The 23,441-nt window shown below is 43.2% G+C and overlaps 1 protein-coding gene across 3 annotated transcripts in view; it reads left to right on the forward strand.

Annotated features, from left to right (window-relative positions):
* The window catches only part of RBMS3 (RNA binding motif single stranded interacting protein 3), a 932,710-nt gene that overhangs the window by 889,390 nt on the left and 19,879 nt on the right, over positions 1 to 23,441 (forward strand). For all 3 annotated transcript variants that reach the window (XM_063922277.1, XM_063922278.1, XM_063922276.1), the window contains exons 11-12: positions 9,591 to 9,701; positions 19,334 to 19,411. In XM_063922277.1, the coding sequence (XP_063778347.1) occupies positions 9,591 to 9,701; positions 19,334 to 19,411 (189 nt within the window). The remainder of the gene's footprint in view (positions 1 to 9,590; positions 9,702 to 19,333; positions 19,412 to 23,441) is intronic.

Genomic DNA, 23,441 nt, shown 5'->3' on the forward strand with positions numbered 1-23,441 from the left:
GCCTGAAAAACACTCCATATCTGTGCTCAGTGTGCTGCATATATCTGTGCTCACACTGCTTTATTGTGGGGACTGGGGACCACCAGTATATTATATAGGAGGAGTACAGTGCAGAGTTTTGCTGACCAGTGACCACCAGTATACGTTGTCTGCCTGAAAAACACTCCATATCTGTGCTCAGTGTGCTGCATATATCTGTGCTCACACTGCTTTATTGTGGGGACTGGGGACCAGCAGTATTATATAGGATGAGTACAGTGCAGAGTTTTGCTGACAGTGACCACCAGTATATATAGCAGTACGGTACGGAAGGCCACTGCTCTACCTACCTCTGTGTCGTCAAGTATACTATCCATCTAGATTCTATACCTGTGGTGCATTTTAGTTTTGCAGTTTGCTGACAGTGACCACCAGTATATATAGCAGTACGGTACGGAAGGCCACTGCTCTACCTACCTCTGTGTCGTCAAGTATACTATCCATCTAGATTCTATACCTGTGGTGCATTTTAGTTTTGCAGTTTGCTGACAGTGACCACCAGTATATATAGCAGTACGGTACGGAAGGCCACTGCTCTACCTACCTCTGTGTCGTCAAGTATACTATCCATCTAGATTCTATACCTGTGGTGCATTTTAGCTTTGCAGTTTGCTGACAGTGACCACCAGTATATATAGCAGTACGGTACGGAAGGCCACTGCTCTACCTACCTCTGTGTCGTCAAGTATACTATCCATCTAGATTCTATACCTGTGGTGCATTTTAGCTTTGCAGTTTGCTGACAGTGACCACCAGTATATATAGCAGTACGGTACGGAAGGCCACTGCTCTACCTACCTCTGTGTCATCAAGTATACTATCCATCCATACCTGTGGTGCATTTCAGTTGTGCGCAGCATATATAGTAGTAGGCCATTGCTATTGATACTGGCATATAATTCCACACATTAAAAAATGGAGAACAAAAATGTGGAGGTTAAAATAGGGAAAGATCCACTTCCACCTCGTGCTGAAGCTGCTGCCACTAGTCATGGCCGAGACGATGAAATGCCATCAATGTCGTCTGCCAAGGCCGATGCCCAATGTCATAGTAGAGAGCATGTAAAATTCAAGAAACAAAAGTTCAGTAAAATGACCCAAAAATCAAAATTGAAAGCGTCTGATGAGAAGCGTAAACTTGCCAATATGCCATTTATGACACGGAGTGGCAAGGAACGGCTGAGGCCCTGGCCTATGTTCATGGCTAGTGGTTCAGATTCACATGAGGATGGAAGCACTCTTCCTCTCGCTAGAAAAATGAAAAGACTTAAGCTGGCAAAAGCACAGCAAAGAACTGTGCGTTCTTCTAAATCCCAAATCCCCAAGGAGAGTCCAATTGTGTCGGTTGCGATGCCTGACCTTCCCAACACTGGACGGGAAGAGCTTGCGCCTTCCACCATTTGCACGCCCCCCTGCAAGTGCTGGAAGGAGCACCCGCAGTCCAGTTCCTGATAGTCAAATTGAAGATGTCACTGTTGAAGTACACCAGGATGAGGATATGGGTGTTGCTGGCGCTGGGGAGGAAATTGACAAGGAGGATTCTGATGATGAGGTGGTTTGTTTAAGTCAGGCACCCGGGGAGACACCTGTTGTCCGTGGGACGAATATGGCCATTGACATGCCTGGTTAAAATACTAAAAAATCACCTCTTCGGTGTGGAATTATTTCAACACAAATGCGGACAACAGGTGTCAAGCCGTGTGTTGCCTTTGTCAAGCTGTAATAAGTATGGGTAAGGACGTTAACCACCTAGGAACATCCTCCCTTATACGTCACCTGGTCCGCATTCATCAGAAGTCAGTGACAAGTTCAAAAACTTTGGATGACAGCGGAAGCAGTCCACTGACCACTCAATCCCTTCCTCTTGTAACCAAGCTCCTGCAAACCACACCACCAACTCCCTCAGTGTCAATTTCCACCTTACACAGGAAAGCCAATAGTTCTGCAGGCAATGTCACTGGCAAGTCTGACGAGTCCTCTCCTGCCTGGGATTCCTCCGATGCATCCTTGAGTGTAACGCCTACTGCTGCTGGCGCTGCTGTTGTTGCTGCTGGGAGTCGATCGTCATCCCAGAGGGGAAGTCGGAAGACCACTTGTACTACTTCCAGTAACCAATTGACTGTCCAACAGTCCTTTGCGAGGAAGATGAAATATCACAGCAGTCATCCTGCTGCAAAGCGGATAACTCAGGTCTTGTCAGCCTGGGTGGTGAGAAACGTGGTTCCGGTATCCACCGTTAATTCAGTGTCAACTAGAGACTTGTTTGAGGTACTGTGTCCCCGATACCAAATACCATCTAGGTTCCATTTCTCTAGGCAGGCGATACCGAAAATGTACACAGACCTCAGAAAAAGAGTCACCAGTGTCCTAAAAAATGCAGTTGAACCCAATGTCCACTTAACCACGGACATGTGGACAAGTGGAGCAGGGCAGACTCAGGACTATATGACTGTGACAGCCCACTGGGTAGATGTATTGCCTCCCGCAGCAAGAACAGCAGCGGCGGCACCAGAATGGTTAGATAAATTCCTAATGGATAAGGATATCCAGGGGTATGGTGCATAGTCATGCATTATAGTTACTATAAATAGGGATAAAATGCAACGGCTGACAGCAGCATCAGTCAGAAATTTTAGTCAAATCATCATGCATAGGAGACCACAAATAGGTTGAAATCGATGAACAATTGTCTTTTTTCAACCTCAGATACTAGATGTTACTATGTTACCAGTAGCAGCATCTCGCAAACGCCAACTCGTTCCTAGGCAGGCTATGCTTTGTATCACCGCTTTCCATAAGAGGCACACAGCTGACAACCTCTTACGGAAACTGAGGAACATCATCGCAGAATGGCTTACCCCAATTGGACTCTCCTCGGGATTTGTGACATCGGACAATGCCACCAATATTGTGCGTGCATTACATCTGGGCAAATTCCAGCACATCCCATGTTTTGCACATACATTGAATTTGGTGGTGCAGAATTATTTAAAAAACGTCAGGGGCGTGCAAGAGATGCTGTTGGTGGCCCGAAGAATTGCGGGCCACTTTCGGCATTCAGCCACCGCATGCCGAAGACTGGAGCACCAGCAAACAGTCCTGAACCTGCCCTGACATCATCTGAAGCAAGAGGTGATAACGAGGTGGAATTCAACCCTCTATATGCTTCAGAGGATGGAGGAGCAGCAAAAGGCCATTCAAGCCTATACATCTGCCCACGATATAGGCAAAGGAGGGGGAATGCACCTGACTCAAGCACAGTGGAGAATGATTTCAACGTTGTGCAAGGTTCTGCAACCCTTTGAACTTGCCACACGTGAAGTCAGTTCAGACACTACCAGCCTGAGTCAGGTCATTCCCCTCATCAGGCTTTTGCAGAAGAAGCTGGAGACATTGAAGGAGGAGCTAAAACAGAGCAATTCTGCTAGGCATGTGGGACTTGTGGATGGAGCCCTTAATTCGCTTAACCAGGATTCACGGGTGGTCAATCTGTTGAAATCAGAGCACTACATTTTGGCCACCGTGCTCGATCCTAGATTTAAAACCTACGCTGTATCTCTCTTTCTGGCAGACACAAGTCTGCAGAGGTTCAAAGACCTGCTGGTGAGAAAATTGTCAAGTCAAGCGGAACGTGACCCGTCAACAGCTCCTCCTTCACATTCTCCCGCAACTGGGGGTGCGAGGAAAAGGCTAAGAATTCCGAGCCCACCCGCTGGCGGTGATGCAGGGCAGTCTGGAGCAAGTGCTGACATCTGGTCCGGACTGAAAGACCTGGCAACGATTACTGACATGTCGTCTACTGTCACTGCATATGATTCTGTCGCCATTGAAAGAATGGTGGAGGATTATATGAGTGACCGCATCCAAGTAGACACTTCAGACAGTCCGTACGTATACTGGCAGGAAAAAGAGGCAATTTGGATGCCCTTGCACAAACTGGCTTTATTCTACCTAAGTTGCCCTCCCTCCAGTGTGTACTCCGAAAGAGTGTTTAGTGCAGCCGCTCACCTTGTCAGCAATCAGCGTATGAGGTTGCTTCCAGAAAATGTGGAGAAGATGATGTTCATCAAAATGAATTATAATCAATTCCTCCGTGGAGACATTCACCAGCAATTGCCTCCAGAAAGTACACAGGGATCTGAGATGGTGGATTCCAGTGGGGACGAATTAATAATCTGTGAGGAGGGGGATGTACACAGTGAAAGGGGTGAGGAATCGGAGGATGATGATGAGGTGGACATCTTGCCTCTGTAGAGCCAGTTTGTGCAAGGAGAGATTGATTGCTTCTTTTTTGGTGGGGGCCCAAACCAACCAGTCATTTCAGTCACAGTCGTGTGGCAGACCCTGTCGCTGAAATGATGGGTTCGTTAAAGTGTGCATGTCCTGTTTATACAACATAAGGGTGGGTGGGAGGGCCCAAGGACAATTCCATCTTGCACCTCTTTTTTCTTTCATTTTTCTTTGCATCATGTGCTGTTTGGGGACAATTTTTTTTGAAGTGCCATCCTGCCTGACACTGCAGTGCCCTTCCTAGATGTGCCAGGTGTTTGTGTCGGCCACTTGTGTTGCTTAGCTTAGTCACACAGCGACCTTGGTGCGCCTCTTTTTTTCTTTGCATCATGTGCTGTTTGGGAACAATTTTTTTGAAGTGCCATCCTGCCTGTCACTGCAGTGCCACTCCTAGATGGGCCAGGTGTTTGTGACGGCCACTTGTGTCGCTTAGCTTAGTCACACAGCGACCTTGGTGCGCCTCTTTTTTTCTTTGCATCATGTGCTGTTTGGGGATAATTTTTTTGAAGTGCCATCCTGTCTGACACTGCAGTGCCACTCCTAGATGGGCCAGGTGTTTGTGTCGGCCACTTGTGTCGCTTAGCTTAGTCACACAGCGACCTTGGTGCGCCTCTTTTTTTCTTTGCATCATGTGCTGTTTGGGGACAATTTTTTTAAAGTGCCATCCTGCCTGATACTGCAGTGGCACTCCTAGATGGGCCAGGTGTTTGTGTCGGCCACTTGTGTCGCTTAGCTTAGCCATCCAGCGACCTCGGTGCAAATTTTAAGACTAAAAATAATATTGTGAGGTGTGAGGTGTTCAGAATAGACTGAAAATGAGTGTAAATTATGGTTATTGAGGTTAATAATACTATGGGATCAAAATGACCCCCAAATTCTATGATTTAAGCTGTTTTTGAGGTTTTTTGTAAAAAAACACCCGAATCCAAAACACACCCGAATCCGACAAAACATTTTCAGGGTGGTTTTGCCAAAACGCGTCCGAATCCAAAACACGGCCACGGAACCGAATCCAAAACCAAACACAAAAAAACACCGAAACATTTTCGGTGCACATCACTAATCACGAGCTGTGTATTTAACGGACCTGTATGAGAGGCTTGCTAGAAAGAGGTAATTTCTGAAGAAACACCACCTCAAACAAGCTTTGGAAAACATCAGAGTGACCCAGCTAAGTTTGAGTTAGAATGTTTTATGAGTAAACAAGACAAAAATTTAGCCTTTTGACCACAATTTAAAATGCTATGTGTGGCACAAGTCTAACAACATCCCAACAGTGAAATATGGGAGTGGCAACATAATTTTGTGGTGACTGAACATTGTGTTAAAACTGAAGAACGGATGAATGGTGCAAAATACAGGGAGAGACTGTCAAACAACCTGCTTCAGTCTGCTAGAAAACTAAAAGCTTGGCTAGGTCAAGGTTCAGATCTCAACCAAACTGTAGTCTGCAAGTGTCATCTAACCAACCTGAAATATGTGTAGTAAGTCTTAATGGAAGAATGGGCAAAGATCACTCCCAAACAGTGTGCAAACATGGTAGAAACTTACCCCAACAGAGTTGTAACTGGACAAATTAACATAGTGATAAATAAAATGTACATTTTTAACTTTTTGTTGAGAATGCCTTCCAGGCAATTCTGGAAGTCTGGAACCCTGAAGTCTGGAACCCATTGACATCACCAAATGCTGGGTATCAACCGTTGTTATCCTTTGCCAGGCTTTTGCTGTCTTTAGTTGCTGTTTATTTATAAGTCTTTTTGCCTTTAGCATTGTCTTCAGCAAGTATAATACTTGCTTGATTGGCTGAGATTAGGTGATTGACTCAGCCATTGGAGAATATTGTGGTATACTATTATGGTTGGAAGATCCTTTGTATACTTTATATACAGTAGCTCAATGACATTTATTGTAAATTTCAATTGTCTGTACAAGGGCCCTCATTCCGAGTTGTTCGCTCGCAAGCTGCTTTTAGCAGCTTTGCACACGCTAAGCCGCCGCCTACTGGGAGTGAATCTTAGCTTAGCAAAATTGCGAACTAAAGATTCGCAATATTGCGAAAAGACTTCTCTGTGCAGTTTCTGAGTAGCTCAAGACTTACTCTTCCAGTGCGATCAGTTCAGTGCTTGTCGTTCCTGGTTTGACGTCACAAACACACCCAGCATTCGCCCAGACACTCCTCCGTTTCTCCAGCCACTCCCGCCTTTTTCCCAGAAACGGTTTCGTTTTTTCACACACTCCCATAAAACGGCCTGTTTCCGCCCAGAAACACCCACTTCCTGTCAATCACATTACGATCACCAGAACGAAGAAAAAACCTCGTAATGCCGTGAGTAAAATACCTAACTGCATAGCAAATTTACTTGGCACAGTCGCAGTGCGAACATTGCGCATGCGCAGTTAGCGGAAAGTCGCTGCGATGCGAAGAAAATTACAGAGCGAACAACTCGGAATGACCACCAATATGTCTCTCATCCAGTGCCTTAATAAAAACAATGTTTAAAACGTCTGGGTCGCTTTCGCAGTATTATTTATCCAATCAACTTTGCAGAGTTTGGCTTAAGCTGAGTAGAAAGTACAGTATATCCCTATGCACTTCAGAATTCATCTGGCTGTCACATCAACAGTAAATTCTAGTTACCCAGTGCCATTGGAAGCCATGCATGCCCATGTCATTACACCACTGCCACAGTGTTTTACAGATGATTTGGTATGCATTAGATCATGATCCATTCCAAGCCTTCTCCATACTTCTGTTTCCCATCATTCTGGTACAGTATCTTAGTTTCATATGGCCAAAGAATGCTGTTCCAGAACTGGTCTGGCTTTTTTAGATGTGTTTTTTGGCCAAGTCTAATGTGGCATTTTTGTTCTTGAAGCTTATGAATGGTTTTCCCCTTGTGGTGAATTCTCTATATTTGCTCTTGTGAAGTTTCCTCTGTATTATAGACTTTTATAATGACATGCCTACCCCCAGGAGAGTATTCTTCACTTAACTGGATGTTGTGATGGGGTCTTTCTTCACCATCGAAAGGATCCTGTGTTCATCCACCACTGTTGTCTTCTGTGAAAGTCCTGGGCTTTTTGTGTTGCCAGGGTCTCCAGTGCGTTTTTATTTTCTCTCAGAATGTAGCTAACTGATTTGGGCACTCCTACGTTTCCTGCTATATCTCTGATTTTTTTTGTTTTTTTTGCAACTTAAGGATGGCCTCTTCACTTGCATTGAGAGCTCCTTTTACCATGTCGTGGGTTCTCAGTAAGAGCTTCCAAATGCAAATGCTATGCTTGCAATGAACTCCAGACCCTTTGCCTTTAAATTGATTAAGCAATAATGAAATCGATTGTACTTTTGATTCCTTCAAAAAAGGAGACTACATTTTAAAAAGGTGTAATTCCTAAACCCTTCCTTCAATTTGGATGTGAATACCCATTTCATTATATAACTGTAACTTAAACATATGTTTTGTTAAACAGCTAAAGTAACAAAAATTGTGTCAGTGTCCATATACAGTGCATCCGGAAAGTATTCACAGCGCTTCACTTTTTCCACATTTTGTTATGCCTTATTCCAAAATGGAATAAATTCATTTTTGTCCTCAAAATTCTACACACAATACCCCGTAATGACAACTTGAAACAAGTATTTTTATGATTTTTGCAAATTTATTAAAAATAAAAAATGAAGAAATCACATGCACATAAGTATTCACAGCCTTTGCCATGTAGCTCAAAATTGAGCTCAGGTGCATCCTATTCCCACTGATCATCCTTGAGATGCTCCTATAGCTTAATTGGAGTCCACCTGTGGTAAATTCAGTTGATTGGACATGATTTGGAAAGGCACACACCTGTTTGTATAAGGTCCCACACTTGACAGTGCATGTCTGAGCACAAACCAAACATGAAGTCAAAGGAATTGTATGTAGACCTCCAAGACAGGATTGTCTTGAGGCACAAATCTGGGGAAGGGTACATAAAAATATCTGCTGCTTTGAAGGGCCCAATGAGCACAGTGGCCTCCATCATCCGTAAATGGAAGAAGTTCGGAACCACCAGGACTCTTCCTAGAGCCGTCTAAACTGAGCGATCAGGGAAGAAAGGCCCTAGTCAGTGAGGGGAGCAAGAACCCAATGGTCACTCTGTCAGAGCTACAGCATTCCTCTGCTGAGAGAGGAGAACCTTCCAGAAGGACAACCATCTCTGCAGCAATCCACCAATCAGGCCTGTATAGTAGAGTGGCCAGACGAAAGCCACTCCTTAAAAAAAGGAAAAGCCACTCCTAAGTAAAAAGCACATGGCAGCCCACATGGAGTTTGCCAAAATGCACCTGAAGGACTCTCAGACTATGAGAAACAAAATTCTCTGGTCTGATGAGACCTAGATTGAACTCTTTGGTGTGAATGCCAGGCATCATGTACAGAGGAAACCTAGCACCGTTCATCACCAGGCCAATACCATCCCTACAGTGAAGCATGGTGGTGGCAGTATCATGCTGTGGGGATGTTTTTCAGCGGCAGCGGCAGGAACTGGGAGACTAGTCAGGATAGAGGGAAAGATGAATGCTACAATGTACAGAGACATCCTGGATGGAAACCTGGTCCAGAGTGCTCTTGACCTCAGACTGGGGCGACGGTTCATCTTTCAGCAGGACAATGACCCTAAGCACACAGTCAAGATATCAAAGGAGTGGCTTCAGGACAACTCTGTGAATTTCCTTGAGTGGCCCAGCCAGAGTCCAGACTTGAATCCGATTGAACATCTCTGGAGAGATCTGAAAATGGCTGTGCACCGACGCTTCCCATCCAACCTTATGGAGCTTGAGAGGTGCTGCAAAGAGGACTGGGCAAAACTGCCCAAAGTTACGTGTGCCAAGCTTGTGGCATCATATTCAAAAAGACTTGAGGCTGTAATTGCTAACAAAGGTGCATCAACAAAGTATTGAGCAAAGGCTGTGAATACTTATGTACATGTGATTTCTTAGTTTTTTAATTTTAATAAATATGCAAAAATCTCCCAAAAACTTTGTTCACTTTGTCAATAATGGGGTATTGTGTGTAGAATTTTGAGGGGAAAAAACTAATTTATCCCATTTTGGAATAAGGCTGTAATATAACAAAATGTGGAAAAAGTGAAGTGCTGTGAATACTTTCCGGATGCACTGTATTTATGGATCTAACTATATTTCAAAAGAGTAAAACAATATTTATCAAAATATTTGTATGGATTATTTTATTAATATCAACAACATTTTATATTTGTAGGGTGCTGTTATAACACCAACGATGGACCACACCATGTCAATGCAGCCAGCCAGTATGATGGGCCCTCTAACACAACAAATGAATCATCTCTCTTTGGGGACAACCGGAACGGTGAAGATAAAATTTCTGTTTTAAATTTTGTATCTTATTTTTTTCAAACTAGTTTGCTGATTCCAATCACTAACATTTTGAATAGTGTTAGACAACAAAGATATCAAATTATTTGTAAGGTGGCTTCAAAGGGGATTTATCTACTTGTAGAAAGCAGAATGGATGATCCTTCACCCTTACCTCTGTGTAACCTCAGATTTTGGCAGTTCTCCACAGTACAATACATCACCAAATATGCAAGAGCATGAAATGACATAAGCATGAACAATGGGGCTTTGTATTGTTAAACGTTATTATCTGTATTTGCCCATCCTTGTAAAATTATTGGTGGTCCATTTAAGCAGTAATATACCCTAATATGATGAACTTAATATATTCTAGTGAGGTGGACCCACCACATTTGGTCTCATTGAATATTCATTCAGTGTTAGGTTCATGGGTTCAGTTTATCTGACCAATGGTATAAACTGCAGGATATATTGGTGCTATATAATTATAAAGAATAATAATATAAAAACAATAAAGCATTTACTGTACGTTCAGTAGAGATTTCTTGTTGATGTTACCAAACCTACAAATCAGTCTTCCAGTCTGTAGCAGCCTAAACTCTATTCATGTTCGATAACCTTACCTGCAACATTGTTCATGAAGTCTGGAGCAGCGTTTAAAAGGCTGACAGCTGAAATGTGCATAGAATGCTCCAAATCACATCACTGTTTTTTCTTCCAACCTATACAGTGAGTTGCACCTGACATCATAAAATTACTGTGTCAGGATAGCAAAGTATAAATAATGGTAGTCAAGTGAATACCAGCATTCAGATCCAGACAGGAGCTGCAAGAGCTATAGTAACGGGATGCGGTCAACATCCCGCTGGACGGGATCCCGGCGGTCGAAATACCGACGCCGGAATCCCGACCGCCACAATCCCGACCGCCACAATCCTGACCGCCACACTCCCGACATATTCTCCCTCCATGGGTGTCCACGACACCCATAGAGGGAGAATATAATAGTGTGCCGAGCGTTCCGCTCGCCACCCCTGTCAGAATTGTGTGGTCGGGATTCCGGCGTCGGTATTTCGACCGCCGGGAACCCGTCCAGCGGGATTACGTACTGATCCCACAGTAACACACATTCAAGGTCTATTAAATTGCAATAAATGGACAAGATGCACATTTTTACAATTGTATATGTCACTCGCTATTGTACAAGGTGAATGATAAGTAAAGTTTTGGCCACATGTGTATATGTGTTTAAGTACTCGAGATCTTACTCTATTGAAAAGAATTGTAAAAATGTACCTTAAAAATGTTTATACCCTGGGCTGTGTAGTGGTAACTGCTCTCACTGTGACAAGAGGAAAGGCATTTTCATACTGATATTCTTAACAAAGGAGTTTTTCACTGCAAGAGATTAGAGATGTGCACCGGAAATTTTTCGGGTTTTGGTTTTGGGTTCGGTTCCGCGGCCGTGTTTTGGGTTCGAACGCGTTTTGGCAAAACCTCACCGATTTTTTTTTTGTCGGATTCGGGTGTGTTTTGGATTCGGGTGTTTTTTTCAAAAAACCCTAAAAAACAGCTTAAATCATAGAATTTGGGGGTCATTTTGATCCCAAAGTATTATTAACCTCAATAACCATAATTTCCACTCATTTTCAGTCTATTCTGAACACCTCACACCTCACAATATTATTTTTAGTCCTAAAATTTGCACCGAGGTCGCTGGATGACTAAGCTCAGCGACCCAAGTGGCCGACACAAACACCTGGCCTATCTAGGAGTGGCACTGCAGTGTCACGCAGGATGGCCCTTCCAAAAAACACTCCCCAAACAGCACATGACGCAAAGAAAAAAAGAGGCGCAATGAGGTAGCTGTGTGACTAAGCTCAGCGACCCAAGTGGCCGACACAAACACCTGGCCCATCTAGGAGTGGCACTGCAGTGTCAGGCAGGATGGCCCTTCCAAAAAATACTCCCCAAACAGCACATGACGCAAAGAAGAAAAAAAAGAGGCGCAATGAGGTAGCTATGTGAGTAAGCTAAGCGACCCTAGTGGCCGACACAAACACCTGGCCCATCTAGGAGTGGCACTGCAGTGTCACGCAGGCTGGCCCTTCCAAAAAACACTCCCCAAACAGCACATGACGCAAAGAAAAATGAAAGAAAAAAGAGGTGCAAGATGGAATTGTCCTTGGGCCCTCCCACCCACCCTTATGTTGTATAAACAGGACATGCACACTTTAACCAACCCATCATTTCAGTGACAGGGTCTGCCACACGACTGTGACTGAAATGACGTGTTGGTTTGGACCTCCACCAAAAAAGAAGCAATTAATCTCTCCTTGCACAAACTGGCTCTACAGAGGCAAGATGTCCACCTCATCATCATCCTCCGATTCATCACCGTGTACATCCCCCTCCTCACAGATTATCAATTCGTCCCCACTGGAATCCACCATCACAGCTCCCTGTGTACTTTGTGGAGGCAATTGCTGCTGGTGAATGTCTCCATGGAGGAATTGATTATAATTCATTTTAATGAACATCATCTTCTCCACATTTTCTGGAAGTAACCTCGTACGCCGATTGCTGACAAGGTGAGCGGCGGCACTAAACACTCTTTCAGAGTACACACTTGTGGGAGGGCAACTTAGGTAGAATAAAGCCAGTTTGTGCAAGGGCCTCCAAATTGCCTCTTTTTCCTGCCAGTATACGTACGGACTGTCTGACGTGCCTACTTGGATGCGGTCACTCATATAATCCTCCACCATTCTTTCAATGGGGAGAGAATCATATGCAGTGACAGTAGACGACATGTCCGTAATCGTTGTCAGGTCCTTCAGTCCGGACCAGATGTCAGTATCAGCAGTCGCTCCAGACTGCCCTGCATCACCGCCAGCGGGTGGGCTCGGAATTCTGAGCCTTTTCCTCGCACCCCCAGTTGCGGGAGAATGTGAAGGAGGAGATGTTGACAGGTCGCGTTCCGCTTGACTTGACAATTTTCTCACCAGCAGTTCTTTGAACCCCTGCAGACTTGTGTCTGCCGGAAAGAGAGATCCAAGGTAGGTTTTAAATCTCGGATCGAGCACGGTGGCCAAAATGTAGTGCTCTGATTTCAACAGATTGACCACCCGTGAATCCTTGTTAAGCGAATTAAGGGCTCCATCCACAAGTCCCACATGCCTAGCGGAATCGCTCAGTGTTAGCTCCTCCTTCAATGTCTCCAGCTTCTTCTGCAAAAGCCTGATGAGGGGAATGACCTGACTCAGGCTGGCAGTGTCTGAACTGACTTCACGTGTGGCAAGTTCAAAAGGATGCAGAACCTTGCACAACGTTGAAATCATTCTCCACTGCGCTTGAGACAGGTGCATTCCACCTCCTATATCGTGGTCAGTTGTATAGGCTTGAATGGCCTTTTGCTGCTCCTCCAACCTCTGAAGCATATAGAGGGTTGAATTCCACCTCGTTACCACCTCTTGCTTCAGATGATGGCAGGGCAGGTTCAGGCGTTTTTGGTGTTGCTCCAGTCTTCTGTACGTGGTGCCTGTACGCCGAAAGTGTCCCGCAATTCTTCTGGCCACCGACAGCATCTCTTGCACGCCCCTCTCGTTTTTTAAATAATTCTGCACCACCAAATTCAAGGTATGTGCAAAACATGGGACGTGCTGGAATTTGCCCATATTTAATGCACACACAATATTGCTGGCGTTGTCCGATGCCACAAATCCACAGGAGAGTCCAATTGGGGTAAGCCATTCTGCGATGATCTTCCTCAGTTGCCGTAAGAGGTTTTTAGCTGTGTGCGTATTCTGGAAAGCGGTGATACAAAGCGTAGCCTGCCTAGGAAAGAGTTGGCGTTTGCGAGATGCTGCTACTGGTGCCGCCGCTGCTGTTCTTGCGGCGGGAGTCAATACATCTACCCAGTGGGCTGTCACAGTCATATAGTCCTGAGTCTGCCCTACTCCACTTGTCCACATGTCCGTGGTTAAGTGGACATTGGGTACAACTGCATTTTTTAGGACACTGGTGAGTCTTTTTCTGAGGTCTGTGTACATTTTCGGTATCGCCTGCCTAGAGAAATGGAACCTAGATGGTATTTGGTACCGGGGACACAGTACCTCAATCAAGTCTATAGTTGGCTCTGCAGTAATGATGGATACCGGAACCACGTTTCTCACCGCCCAGGATGCCAAGGCCTCAGTTATCCGCTTTGCAGCAGGATGACTGCTGTGATATTTCATCTTCCTCGCAAAGGACTGTTGGACAGTCAATTGCTTGGTGGAAGTAGTAAAAGTGGTCTTACGACTTCCCCTCTGGGATGACCATCGACTCCCAGCAGCAACAACAGCAGCGCCAGCAGCAGTAGGTGTTACACGCAAGGATGCATCGGAGGAATCCCAGGCAGGAGAGGACTCGTCAGAATTGCCAGTGACATGGCCTGCAGGACTATTGGCATTCCTGGGGAAGGAGGAAATTGACACTGAGGGAGTTGGTGGGGTGGTTTGCGTGAGCTTGGTTACAAGAGGAAGGGATTTACTGGTCAGTGGACTGCTTCCGCTGTCGCCCAAAGTTTTTGAACTTGTCACTGACTTATGATGAATGCGCTGCAGGTGACGTATAAGGGAGGATGTTCCGAGGTGGTTAACGTCCTTACCCCTACTTATTACAGCTTGACAAAGGCAACACACGGCTTGACAAATGTTGTCCGCATTTCTGTTGAAATACTTCCACACCGAAGAGCTGATTTTTTTGGTATTTTCACCAGGCATGTCAATGGCCATATTCCTCCCACGGACAACAAGTGTCTCCCCGGGTGCCTGACTTAAACAAACCACCTCACCATCAGAATCCTCCTGGTCAATTTCCTCCCCAGCGCCAGCAACACCCATATCCTCCTCATCCTGGTGTACTTCAACACTGACATCTTCAATCTGACTATCAGGAACTGGACTGCGGGTGCTCCTTCCAGCACTTGCAGGGGGCGTGCAAATGGTGGAAGGCGCATGCTCTTCACGTCCAGTGTTGGGAAGGTCAGGCATCGCAACCGACACAATTGGACTCTCCTTGTGGATTTGTGATTTCGAAGAACGCACAGTTCTTTGCTGTGCTTTTGCCAGCTTAAGTCTTTTCATTTTTCTAGCGAGAGGCTGAGTGCTTCCATCCTCATGTGAAGCTGAACCACTAGCCATGAACATAGGCCAGGGCCTCAGCCGTTCCTTGCCACTCCGTGTGGTAAATGGCATATTGGCAAGTTTACGCTTCTCCTCCGACGATTTTATTTTAGATTTTTGAGTCCTTTTTTTACTGATATTTGGTGTTTTGGATTTTACATGCTCTGTACTATGACATTGGGCATCGGCCTTGGCAGACGACGTTGATGGCATTTCATCGTCTCGGCCATGACTAGTGGCAGCAGCTTCAGCACGAGGTGGAAGTCGATCTTGATCTTTCCCTATTTTTGGAACCTCAACATTTTTGTTCTCCATATTTTAATAGGCACAACTAAAAGGCACCTCAGGTATACAATGGAGATGGATGGATACTAGTATACTTATGGATGACGAGTGACTGCCGACACAGAGGTAGCTACAGCCGTGGACTACCGTACTGCGTCTGCTAGTATAGACTGGATGATAATGATATAAAAAATATATATATATCACTACTGCAGGACAGGTATATATTATATAATGACGGACCTGCTGGACACTGTCAGCAGACTCCTAAACTACTAGTATGAAGAAGATAGAAAAAAAAACCCACCACAGGTAGGTATACAATTATGGATGAGCGACTGCCGACACAGAGGTAGCTACAGCCGTGGACTACCGTACTGCGTCAGTGCTAGTATAGACTGGATGATAATGATATAAAAAATATATATATATCACTACTGCAGGACAGGTATATATTATATAATGACGGACCTGCTGGACACTGTCAGCAGACTCCTAAACTACTAGTATGAAGAAGATAGAAAAAAAAAACCCCACCACAGGTAGGTATACAATTATGGACGAGCACTGCCGACACAGAGGTAGCTACAGCCGTGGACTACCGTACTGCGTCTGCTAGTATAGACTGGATGATAATGATATAAAAAATATATATATATCACTACTGCAGGACAGGTATATATTATATAATGACGGACCTGCTGGACACTGTCAGCAGACTCATAAACTACTAGTATGAAGAAGATAGAAAAAAAAAAACCACCACAGGTAGGTATACAATTATGGATGAGCGACTGCCGACACAAAGGTAGCTACAGCCGTGGACTACCGTACTGCGTCTGCTAGTATAGACTGGATGATAATGATATAAAAAATATATATATATCACTACTGCAGGACAGGTATATATTATATAATGACGGACCTGCTGGACACTGTCAGCAGACTCCTAAACTACTAGTATGAAGAAGATAGAAAAAAAAAACCCACCACAGGTAGGTATACAATTATGGACGAGCACTGCCGACACAGAGGTAGCTACAGCCGTGGACTACCGTACTGCGTCTGCTAGTATAGACTGGATGATAATGATATAAAAAATATATATATATCACTACTGCAGGACAGGTATATATTATATAATGACGGACCTGCTGGACACTGTCAGCAGACTCCTAAACTACTAGCATGAAGAAGATAGAAAAAAAAACCCACCACAGGTAGGTATACAATTATGGACGAGCGACTGCCGACACAGAGGTAGCTACAGCCGTGGACTACCGTACTGCGTCTGCTAGTATAGACTGGATGATGATATAAAATATATATATATATATCACTACTGCAGGACAGGTATATATTATATAATGACGGACCTGCTGGACACTGTCAGCAGACTCCTAAACTACTAGTATGAAGAAGATAGAAAAAAAAAACCCACCACAGGTAGGTATACAACTATGGACGAGCACTGCCGACACAGAGGTAGCTACAGCCGTAGACTACCGTACTGCGTCTGCTAGTATAGACTGGATGATAATGATATAAAAAATATATATATATCACTACTGCAGGACAGGTATATATTATATAATGACGGACCTGCTGGACACTGTCAGCAGACTCCTAAACTACTAGTATGAAGAAGATAGAAAAAAAAAAACCACCACAGGTAGGTATACAATTATGGACGAGCACTGCCGACACAGAGGTAGCTACAGCCGTGGACTACCGTACTGCGTCTGCTAGTATAGACTGGATGATAATGATATAAAATAAATATATATATATATATATATCACTACTGCAGGACAGGTATATATTATATAATGACGGACCTGCTGGACACTGTCAGCAGACTCCTAAACTACTAGTATGAAGAAGAGAGAAAAACAAAAACCCACCACAGGTAGGTATACAATTATGGACGAGCACTGCCGACACAGAGGTAGCTACAGCCGTGGACTACCGTACTGCGTCTGCTAGTATAGACTGGATGATAATGATATAAAAAATATATATATATCACTACTGCAGGTATATATTATAATATAATGAATGACGGACCTGCTGGACACTGTCTGTCAGCAGAATGCGTTTATAGAATTAAAAAAAAAAACACCACACGAGTGTTTAACTTTTTCAGGCAGACAATATACTGGTGGTCACTGGTCAGTCACACTGGCAGCAAAAGTGTGCACTGTTATGTACTCCTGCTATAACTGCTCCCCAGTCTCCCCCACAATTAAGCTGTGTGAGCAGTGAGCACTCAGCACAGTCAGATATACATAGATGATATTATCATGCAGCACACTGAGGCTGAGCACAGATATGGTATGTGACTGTGTATCGTTTTTTTTCAGGCAGAGAACGGATTTTAAATAATAAATAAAACTGGTGGTCACTAGTATAACTATCAGCAAAACTCTGCACTCTCTGAGTACTCCAGTCCTAATGCTCCCCAAAATTACTAAAATTAAATTACTAGTAAATCAAGTGTCTCACTCTCTATCTAAACGGAGAGGACGCCAGCCACGTCCTCTCCCTATCAATCTCAATGCACGTGTGAAAATGGCGGCGACGCGCGGCTCCTTATATAGAATCCGAGTCTCGCGATAGAATACGAGCCTCGCGAGAATCCGACAGCGGGATGATGACGTTCGGGCGCGCTCGGGTTAACCGAGCAAGGCGGGAAGATCCGAGTCTGCCTCGGACCCGTGTAAAAAGGCTGAAGTTCGGGGGGGTTCGGATTCCGAGGAACCGAACTCGCTCATCTCTACAAGAGATGTGAGGCTGTGGAAATTCTTGCCAAGAGATGCTGTGATGACAAATGAATTAAAGGAGTTTAAAAATGTTTTATATAATAAAAAGTGACAAATACAGGGAAATAATATGGGATGTACTTAAATTGCTGGCAGTTGGGATCCCACAGTCAGGATGCCGACACCGGAATCCCGACAGCTGACAGTGCCGCCACACGGAATCCCAGCTCACAGGAATTATTCCCACTCGTGGTTGTCCACGACACCCATAGCACAGCGAGCCCGCAAAAGGACTCTGCGCTCGCTCCACTGCAGGCAAAGTGGCGGCAGGGATGCCGTTGTTTTTATACTTATGGCCGGCATCCCCAACCATCGGTAATTCATACTGATCCCAAATAATATATACAATCATCAAGGAATGTTACACCTTGTGAAGTTTCAGTGGAAGCTGCCTTGCTGAATGTTGTGTTATTCATTGTTCTGCACCAACACAACTAAGACCTGATTCTGAGTAGCAGGTAATGCTGATCTCCGTGCAAATGGCCTGTGATTTTCAACTATGCATGTGTCTGTGTAGCTGATATGTTGCACAGCGCATGCATAGCGTGGTGTATACACACAGCCAGTCGCAGTAATGATATACGCGGTCTGAGAAATATATTGTAAATGTGCTGGGAGGTGGCTATTCAGTAGAGATGTGCGCCGACCCCCGTGTTTTGATTGTGGTTCTAATTTATCTTCGTGTTTTGGTTTTGGCAAAACCACCATCAAGTGTTTTGGTTCAAATTCGTTTTTGGTCTGGTTACAAAATAAATAAAAAAATCGATAATCATTGAAACAAATCGATAAAACAGCTAAAATCATGTAATTTTTGCTACGAGAGGATACAAACAGGGACTTGGCTTGGATTTGATCTTCTCTGGGAGATCCGGACCGGTTTTTGTTCGGTTTGGATTCACAAAATTCGTATGGATTAGGATTTCTGGAGAACCAAATCGCACATCTCTACTATTCAGATGCACAAAGATTCACCATCCTATGGGCGTGTTTATGGGAGTGCTGTGGGCATGTTGCACAACTGGTTGCCAACCCACTTACTCATTCTGCTCCTAACATGGGGCAAGTGCAAGTTTCCATGGTGTAGCCAATTGTAGTGTTAAAAACATGCCAAGAGGACTTGTTGTGTCTAAGTAAAGACACACAAAGTAGGCGTCATAATCCTTGCAAATTTACATACACTCTTGTGTGTGATATTACAGTTTCATTGCCATAAAGTCACAGATGCAGCTATGGCAAAATACACTACAGCTTTGTGTAACAGTGAATCATGTAGTATTTTCATTTTGCAATAAAAAAAAATGCTAGAAGTACATTTATTAATATAACTAATAAGATATTATTTTTGTTTGTAGTATATGACTGCTGCACCTATGCAAGGGGCCTATATTCCCCAGTATACCCCTGTGCCTCCCACAGCTGTTCAAGTTGAGGTAAGTGTGTAACATACATGAGATCCTTTGTAATATATTTACAATTAATTAATTGAAAGTGTACTGTATTGCATGTAATGAAAAAGCACGTTTGTATGTTATGCTTATGTATTGAGTAAGATGCAATAGCAAAATTACCATGTCCAAAATTCTAGGGCATTATTTACAATGCAGCACTTTTCAAAGCCATTCTGTCTTCATTGGTTTCAGCAGGTGAAATTAATGAGACAATTATATACAATAAAATACAAAAAAAGTCTGCTTATGCTGTGGCTTTGAAAAGCACAGTGTAGCATACTTGCTTCCATTATGGCTGACCCATCTGGGAGGAGACAGCCAGGTTGGCTCAACAGGGGGCATAGGCAGGCGGGGTGGGGGTGTGGAGGCACGATCACGTCATCATGGCCCCGTCCTCTGCTATTCAATGCCCAGATTACCGGCATTGTAAACCGAGGGTGGGGCTACAATGATGCGATTCATCGCCCACTTAACCTCTGCAAAAGGGAATGGATGAGGGCGGAGCCAGGAGTATGCGGGTAGCTGGCTAGTTCCAGGAGACTTCCCTTCTTTTCTAAGTGGCCGGGAGTGCCACCTCATTTTTGGGATCCTCCCGGCCTTTCTGGGAGAGTAGACAAGTGTGCTTTAAAGTAAAAATGCTGTTATACCAAATATTTTAAATCTATAACCTTCATTTTAGGTACTGCTCCATTAGATTATTTTGTAAATTATATTCGATGCTAAATAGTGGAGCAGCGGTTTTATAGGATTGACAGTAGCAAAGCAAAACTGATTTTCCCTCTAAACACAAAAGTTTGGGGGTCACTAGTGCTTATACACATTGTATATTATGCTATTTATCTTATTGTTTTTAACGTACAAATTTTTATTACAAATTTTGAAAGTACAGCTAAAATTGGCCTTGATTCAGCAAACAGAAAGTAACAAGCGTATAGTTAGTTTATTGTTGTTTTATTATCCTTTTGCACTTGAAGTTAAAGTTGATTTTATTTTTCCTGAAAGTTCTTTTTTTTCATGCAAAATCATTATGTGGTATACTGTACATATATAGGCAAAATGTCTCTCTGCACTTGAAAAGGCAGGAGGTTTCAAATGCTTGATTTTGGAACAATACAAAAACAAAATTACTGCAATAAACCTGCAATAAACACTTAAAGAAGGAAAGAAGAGGGTACTAGACTGAGCCTTCTGTCTTTATGGGCGGGCTGTATCAAGTAGCGCAAATACATTACAATACATCCCACCCCTATTCCAAAGCATACCAGCATTTTTTAACAACCCGGAAGTGCAATTGCTCATGCCAGGCCATTAGCCTGCTCATCGGAAAGCTGAGGGAGAAGGAGTGGGATCCATCTTATTCCTTTCCAGAGGATTTCGCGAAAAGTATTGGCAGATGCTTAGTCCACACGTTGATTCCAAACTAGAGTAGGTTTTTTTGAAGATAACAGGATATAAGTGATAGAAAATAAACAGCAGTCAATACGATAAGGCATCAATCTCTCTTGGGATAAGTACTATACAGCCGTACAGCACTTAGATGCTCCAATAACACAGAGAAAGGCTTTTATAGAGCCAGGTAAACAGCATGCACCTGCAGTCTAATCAGCAGTCTGGTGACTCAGACATGTGAAGTTATTGTGGATGGTGAGTCATTCACAATAACATTCAGTTAAGAGACAGCTTGTAGAGTTTATCCATTTAACTATATCTATATCAGGCTTATATAGCCTATACCATCAATTGATGCCGATGTCTTTCGTGTACAAGCTGTGGAAATATATGCTTTCTGGAGCTTGCTATATATGGGCATATCACAGCCCCATACAATTCTATGGGCACTGCTGTTGCATCAGGGGGGTGGGGGTGGGGGACAGGACTTTTTAATACATACAGTATTTGGGTCTATATGTATTACAGTAAACCTTTAGAAAACTGCAATTTTCTTTGTTTTGTTTTGTTTTTTGCATATTATGCTTTGAAACATCCTGTCCTACAGTATGTCCTTATTCTAGTTCATGGACACAGTTTTCCAGCAGCTGACAAACACCACAAACAGTGCTGTGTGAGCTGAGGCAATATTATACAGCAAGAGATTATTTTAGTGGAGTTTCACCAACTGCTTGTTCTCTGTGTTTTTATCTGGAGTGTGTAAACCATGAGATTTACTCGAGATCAAACAGTACATTACTTAGCATTATTTGAAAACAGTACTGTGGAAAAAATACAAATCATGCAATGTATAAAGCTGCTTTTCGCAAAACTGCATGTCAAACCACCAGAAAAAAATACAGTAGCAAATATGATAGACATGGTTCTGATATATGAGATTGTTCAAATCACATACCATTGCAGGGTGAAAAACCTTTCTACTGATGAATGTTTCCACCAGAGTAGTAACTAGATTTTTTGGTGCCATGTGCCAGACAGAGAATTGGCGCCCTGTCCCCCTTTTTTTTTCAATAGTAAGGCGCATGCCTCATGGAGAAGGGGCATGACAAGATTGATCCCAGAGTAACCCGATGCTATGATGCCCCTTCCATATATATATATATATATATATATATATATAATTAATACACACACATTTATAAGCCACTGCAAGAAAATGGATTTGGACACAAATACTCTTTATAGCACATTCGTGCACTTAACTTGAGAGCTTGTTGTTATTCAGTTACAATACTCTTTATTAAATAACACATTTCAATATACTGCCAAACCCAGGATTCAAACCTATAACCTGCTAAATTCTAATCAAACACCCTACTCATTGAGCTATTTGATCTTGCATAAAAGCTATGAACACTATATAAAGCTACTGGTGCTTTGTAAAAAAAATAATAATAATAATAATCAGCATTGCAATTGAGCAAATCTATGTAGTGTGCAGCCACACATCCAATCTCTTGCAGCCACACCCTACATAGATCTGCTCAGCCGCAATGCTGACCATTTTTTCACAAAGCACAAGTTAATATTCAAATAGTTAAAATTCTCTAGTTTAGAATTATCTATCTTTCTATGCAAGAGCAGATAGCACAATAAATAGATTGTCTGACTGCAATGCCGCAGCTAATGGGTTCAAATCCCTGGTATGTCAGCATTTTCAAATGTAATAAAGAACAGTGTGACTGAATAACAAAGAAATCTCAAGATGAATTCATGAATGTTTTTTATTGGTATTAGTGACAGAAGGGGTCAGGGAAGGAGACAGCGGCAGTCAGAAGATGCTGGGCTTCAAAAAGGGGGGGAAGCTGCAAGTAAAAGTAATTAAAACAGATAATTGACAAGTGCCACTAACAGCGGCCCTTACCCTGCAGCGCTATTTGCGGTGTTCCCTCTGCACACACCTATTGTAGTTATGGCCCTGGTTTCCACTAACAAATTCTGCAAGTGATTTCTGATGCAGCAAGGGTGTTATGCTTTGTTTTAAACTATTTTGCTGCATCAGAGGATTTAAATACTTTTACATAACTGTTACATAACAGGAGATTTGTTTCGCCACTATTCTTTTTTGTTGTGTTTGGTTGTAATTTTCTGATATCTATTAGTTAGTGTAGATTGCCATTACTTTAGTTAAGGCTGCTTGACATAGATAAAAGGTCTGTATACTGAAAAACCCACTTCACAGTGTGAGAAACTCTCACCAGAGGTATTACATGACACAAAAGTTCAAATCACGCTTACTGAATGTTTTTGGGAGTAGAGAGATGGTAAAAAGTAATAACATATTGCTCTTTTTTATGGTACTGTAGTTCAAAGTTTTGCCCACTGATGAAACAAAACAGCAACAGCAAGATACTTTAACAGTTCTAAAATTGCTTTTCAACTACAGTTTTTTTTTCTTTAGCAAGAGAGCAGTAACCTGCCTGCAGTAAATGTATTTGTTTTGGTAATATTTATTTATTTGAGCTTTTCTTCTTTTCCTCTGGATCTCACCTATCCTTTTCTCTGGTCAGTGTGACCTAATAGTTTGACTTTTTACAGTAAAGTTTGATTTGAAAATCAGCTG

This window comes from Pseudophryne corroboree, chromosome 5 (genome assembly GCF_028390025.1).
Source record: "Pseudophryne corroboree isolate aPseCor3 chromosome 5, aPseCor3.hap2, whole genome shotgun sequence".
Taxonomy (NCBI): Eukaryota; Metazoa; Chordata; class Amphibia; order Anura; family Myobatrachidae; genus Pseudophryne; species Pseudophryne corroboree.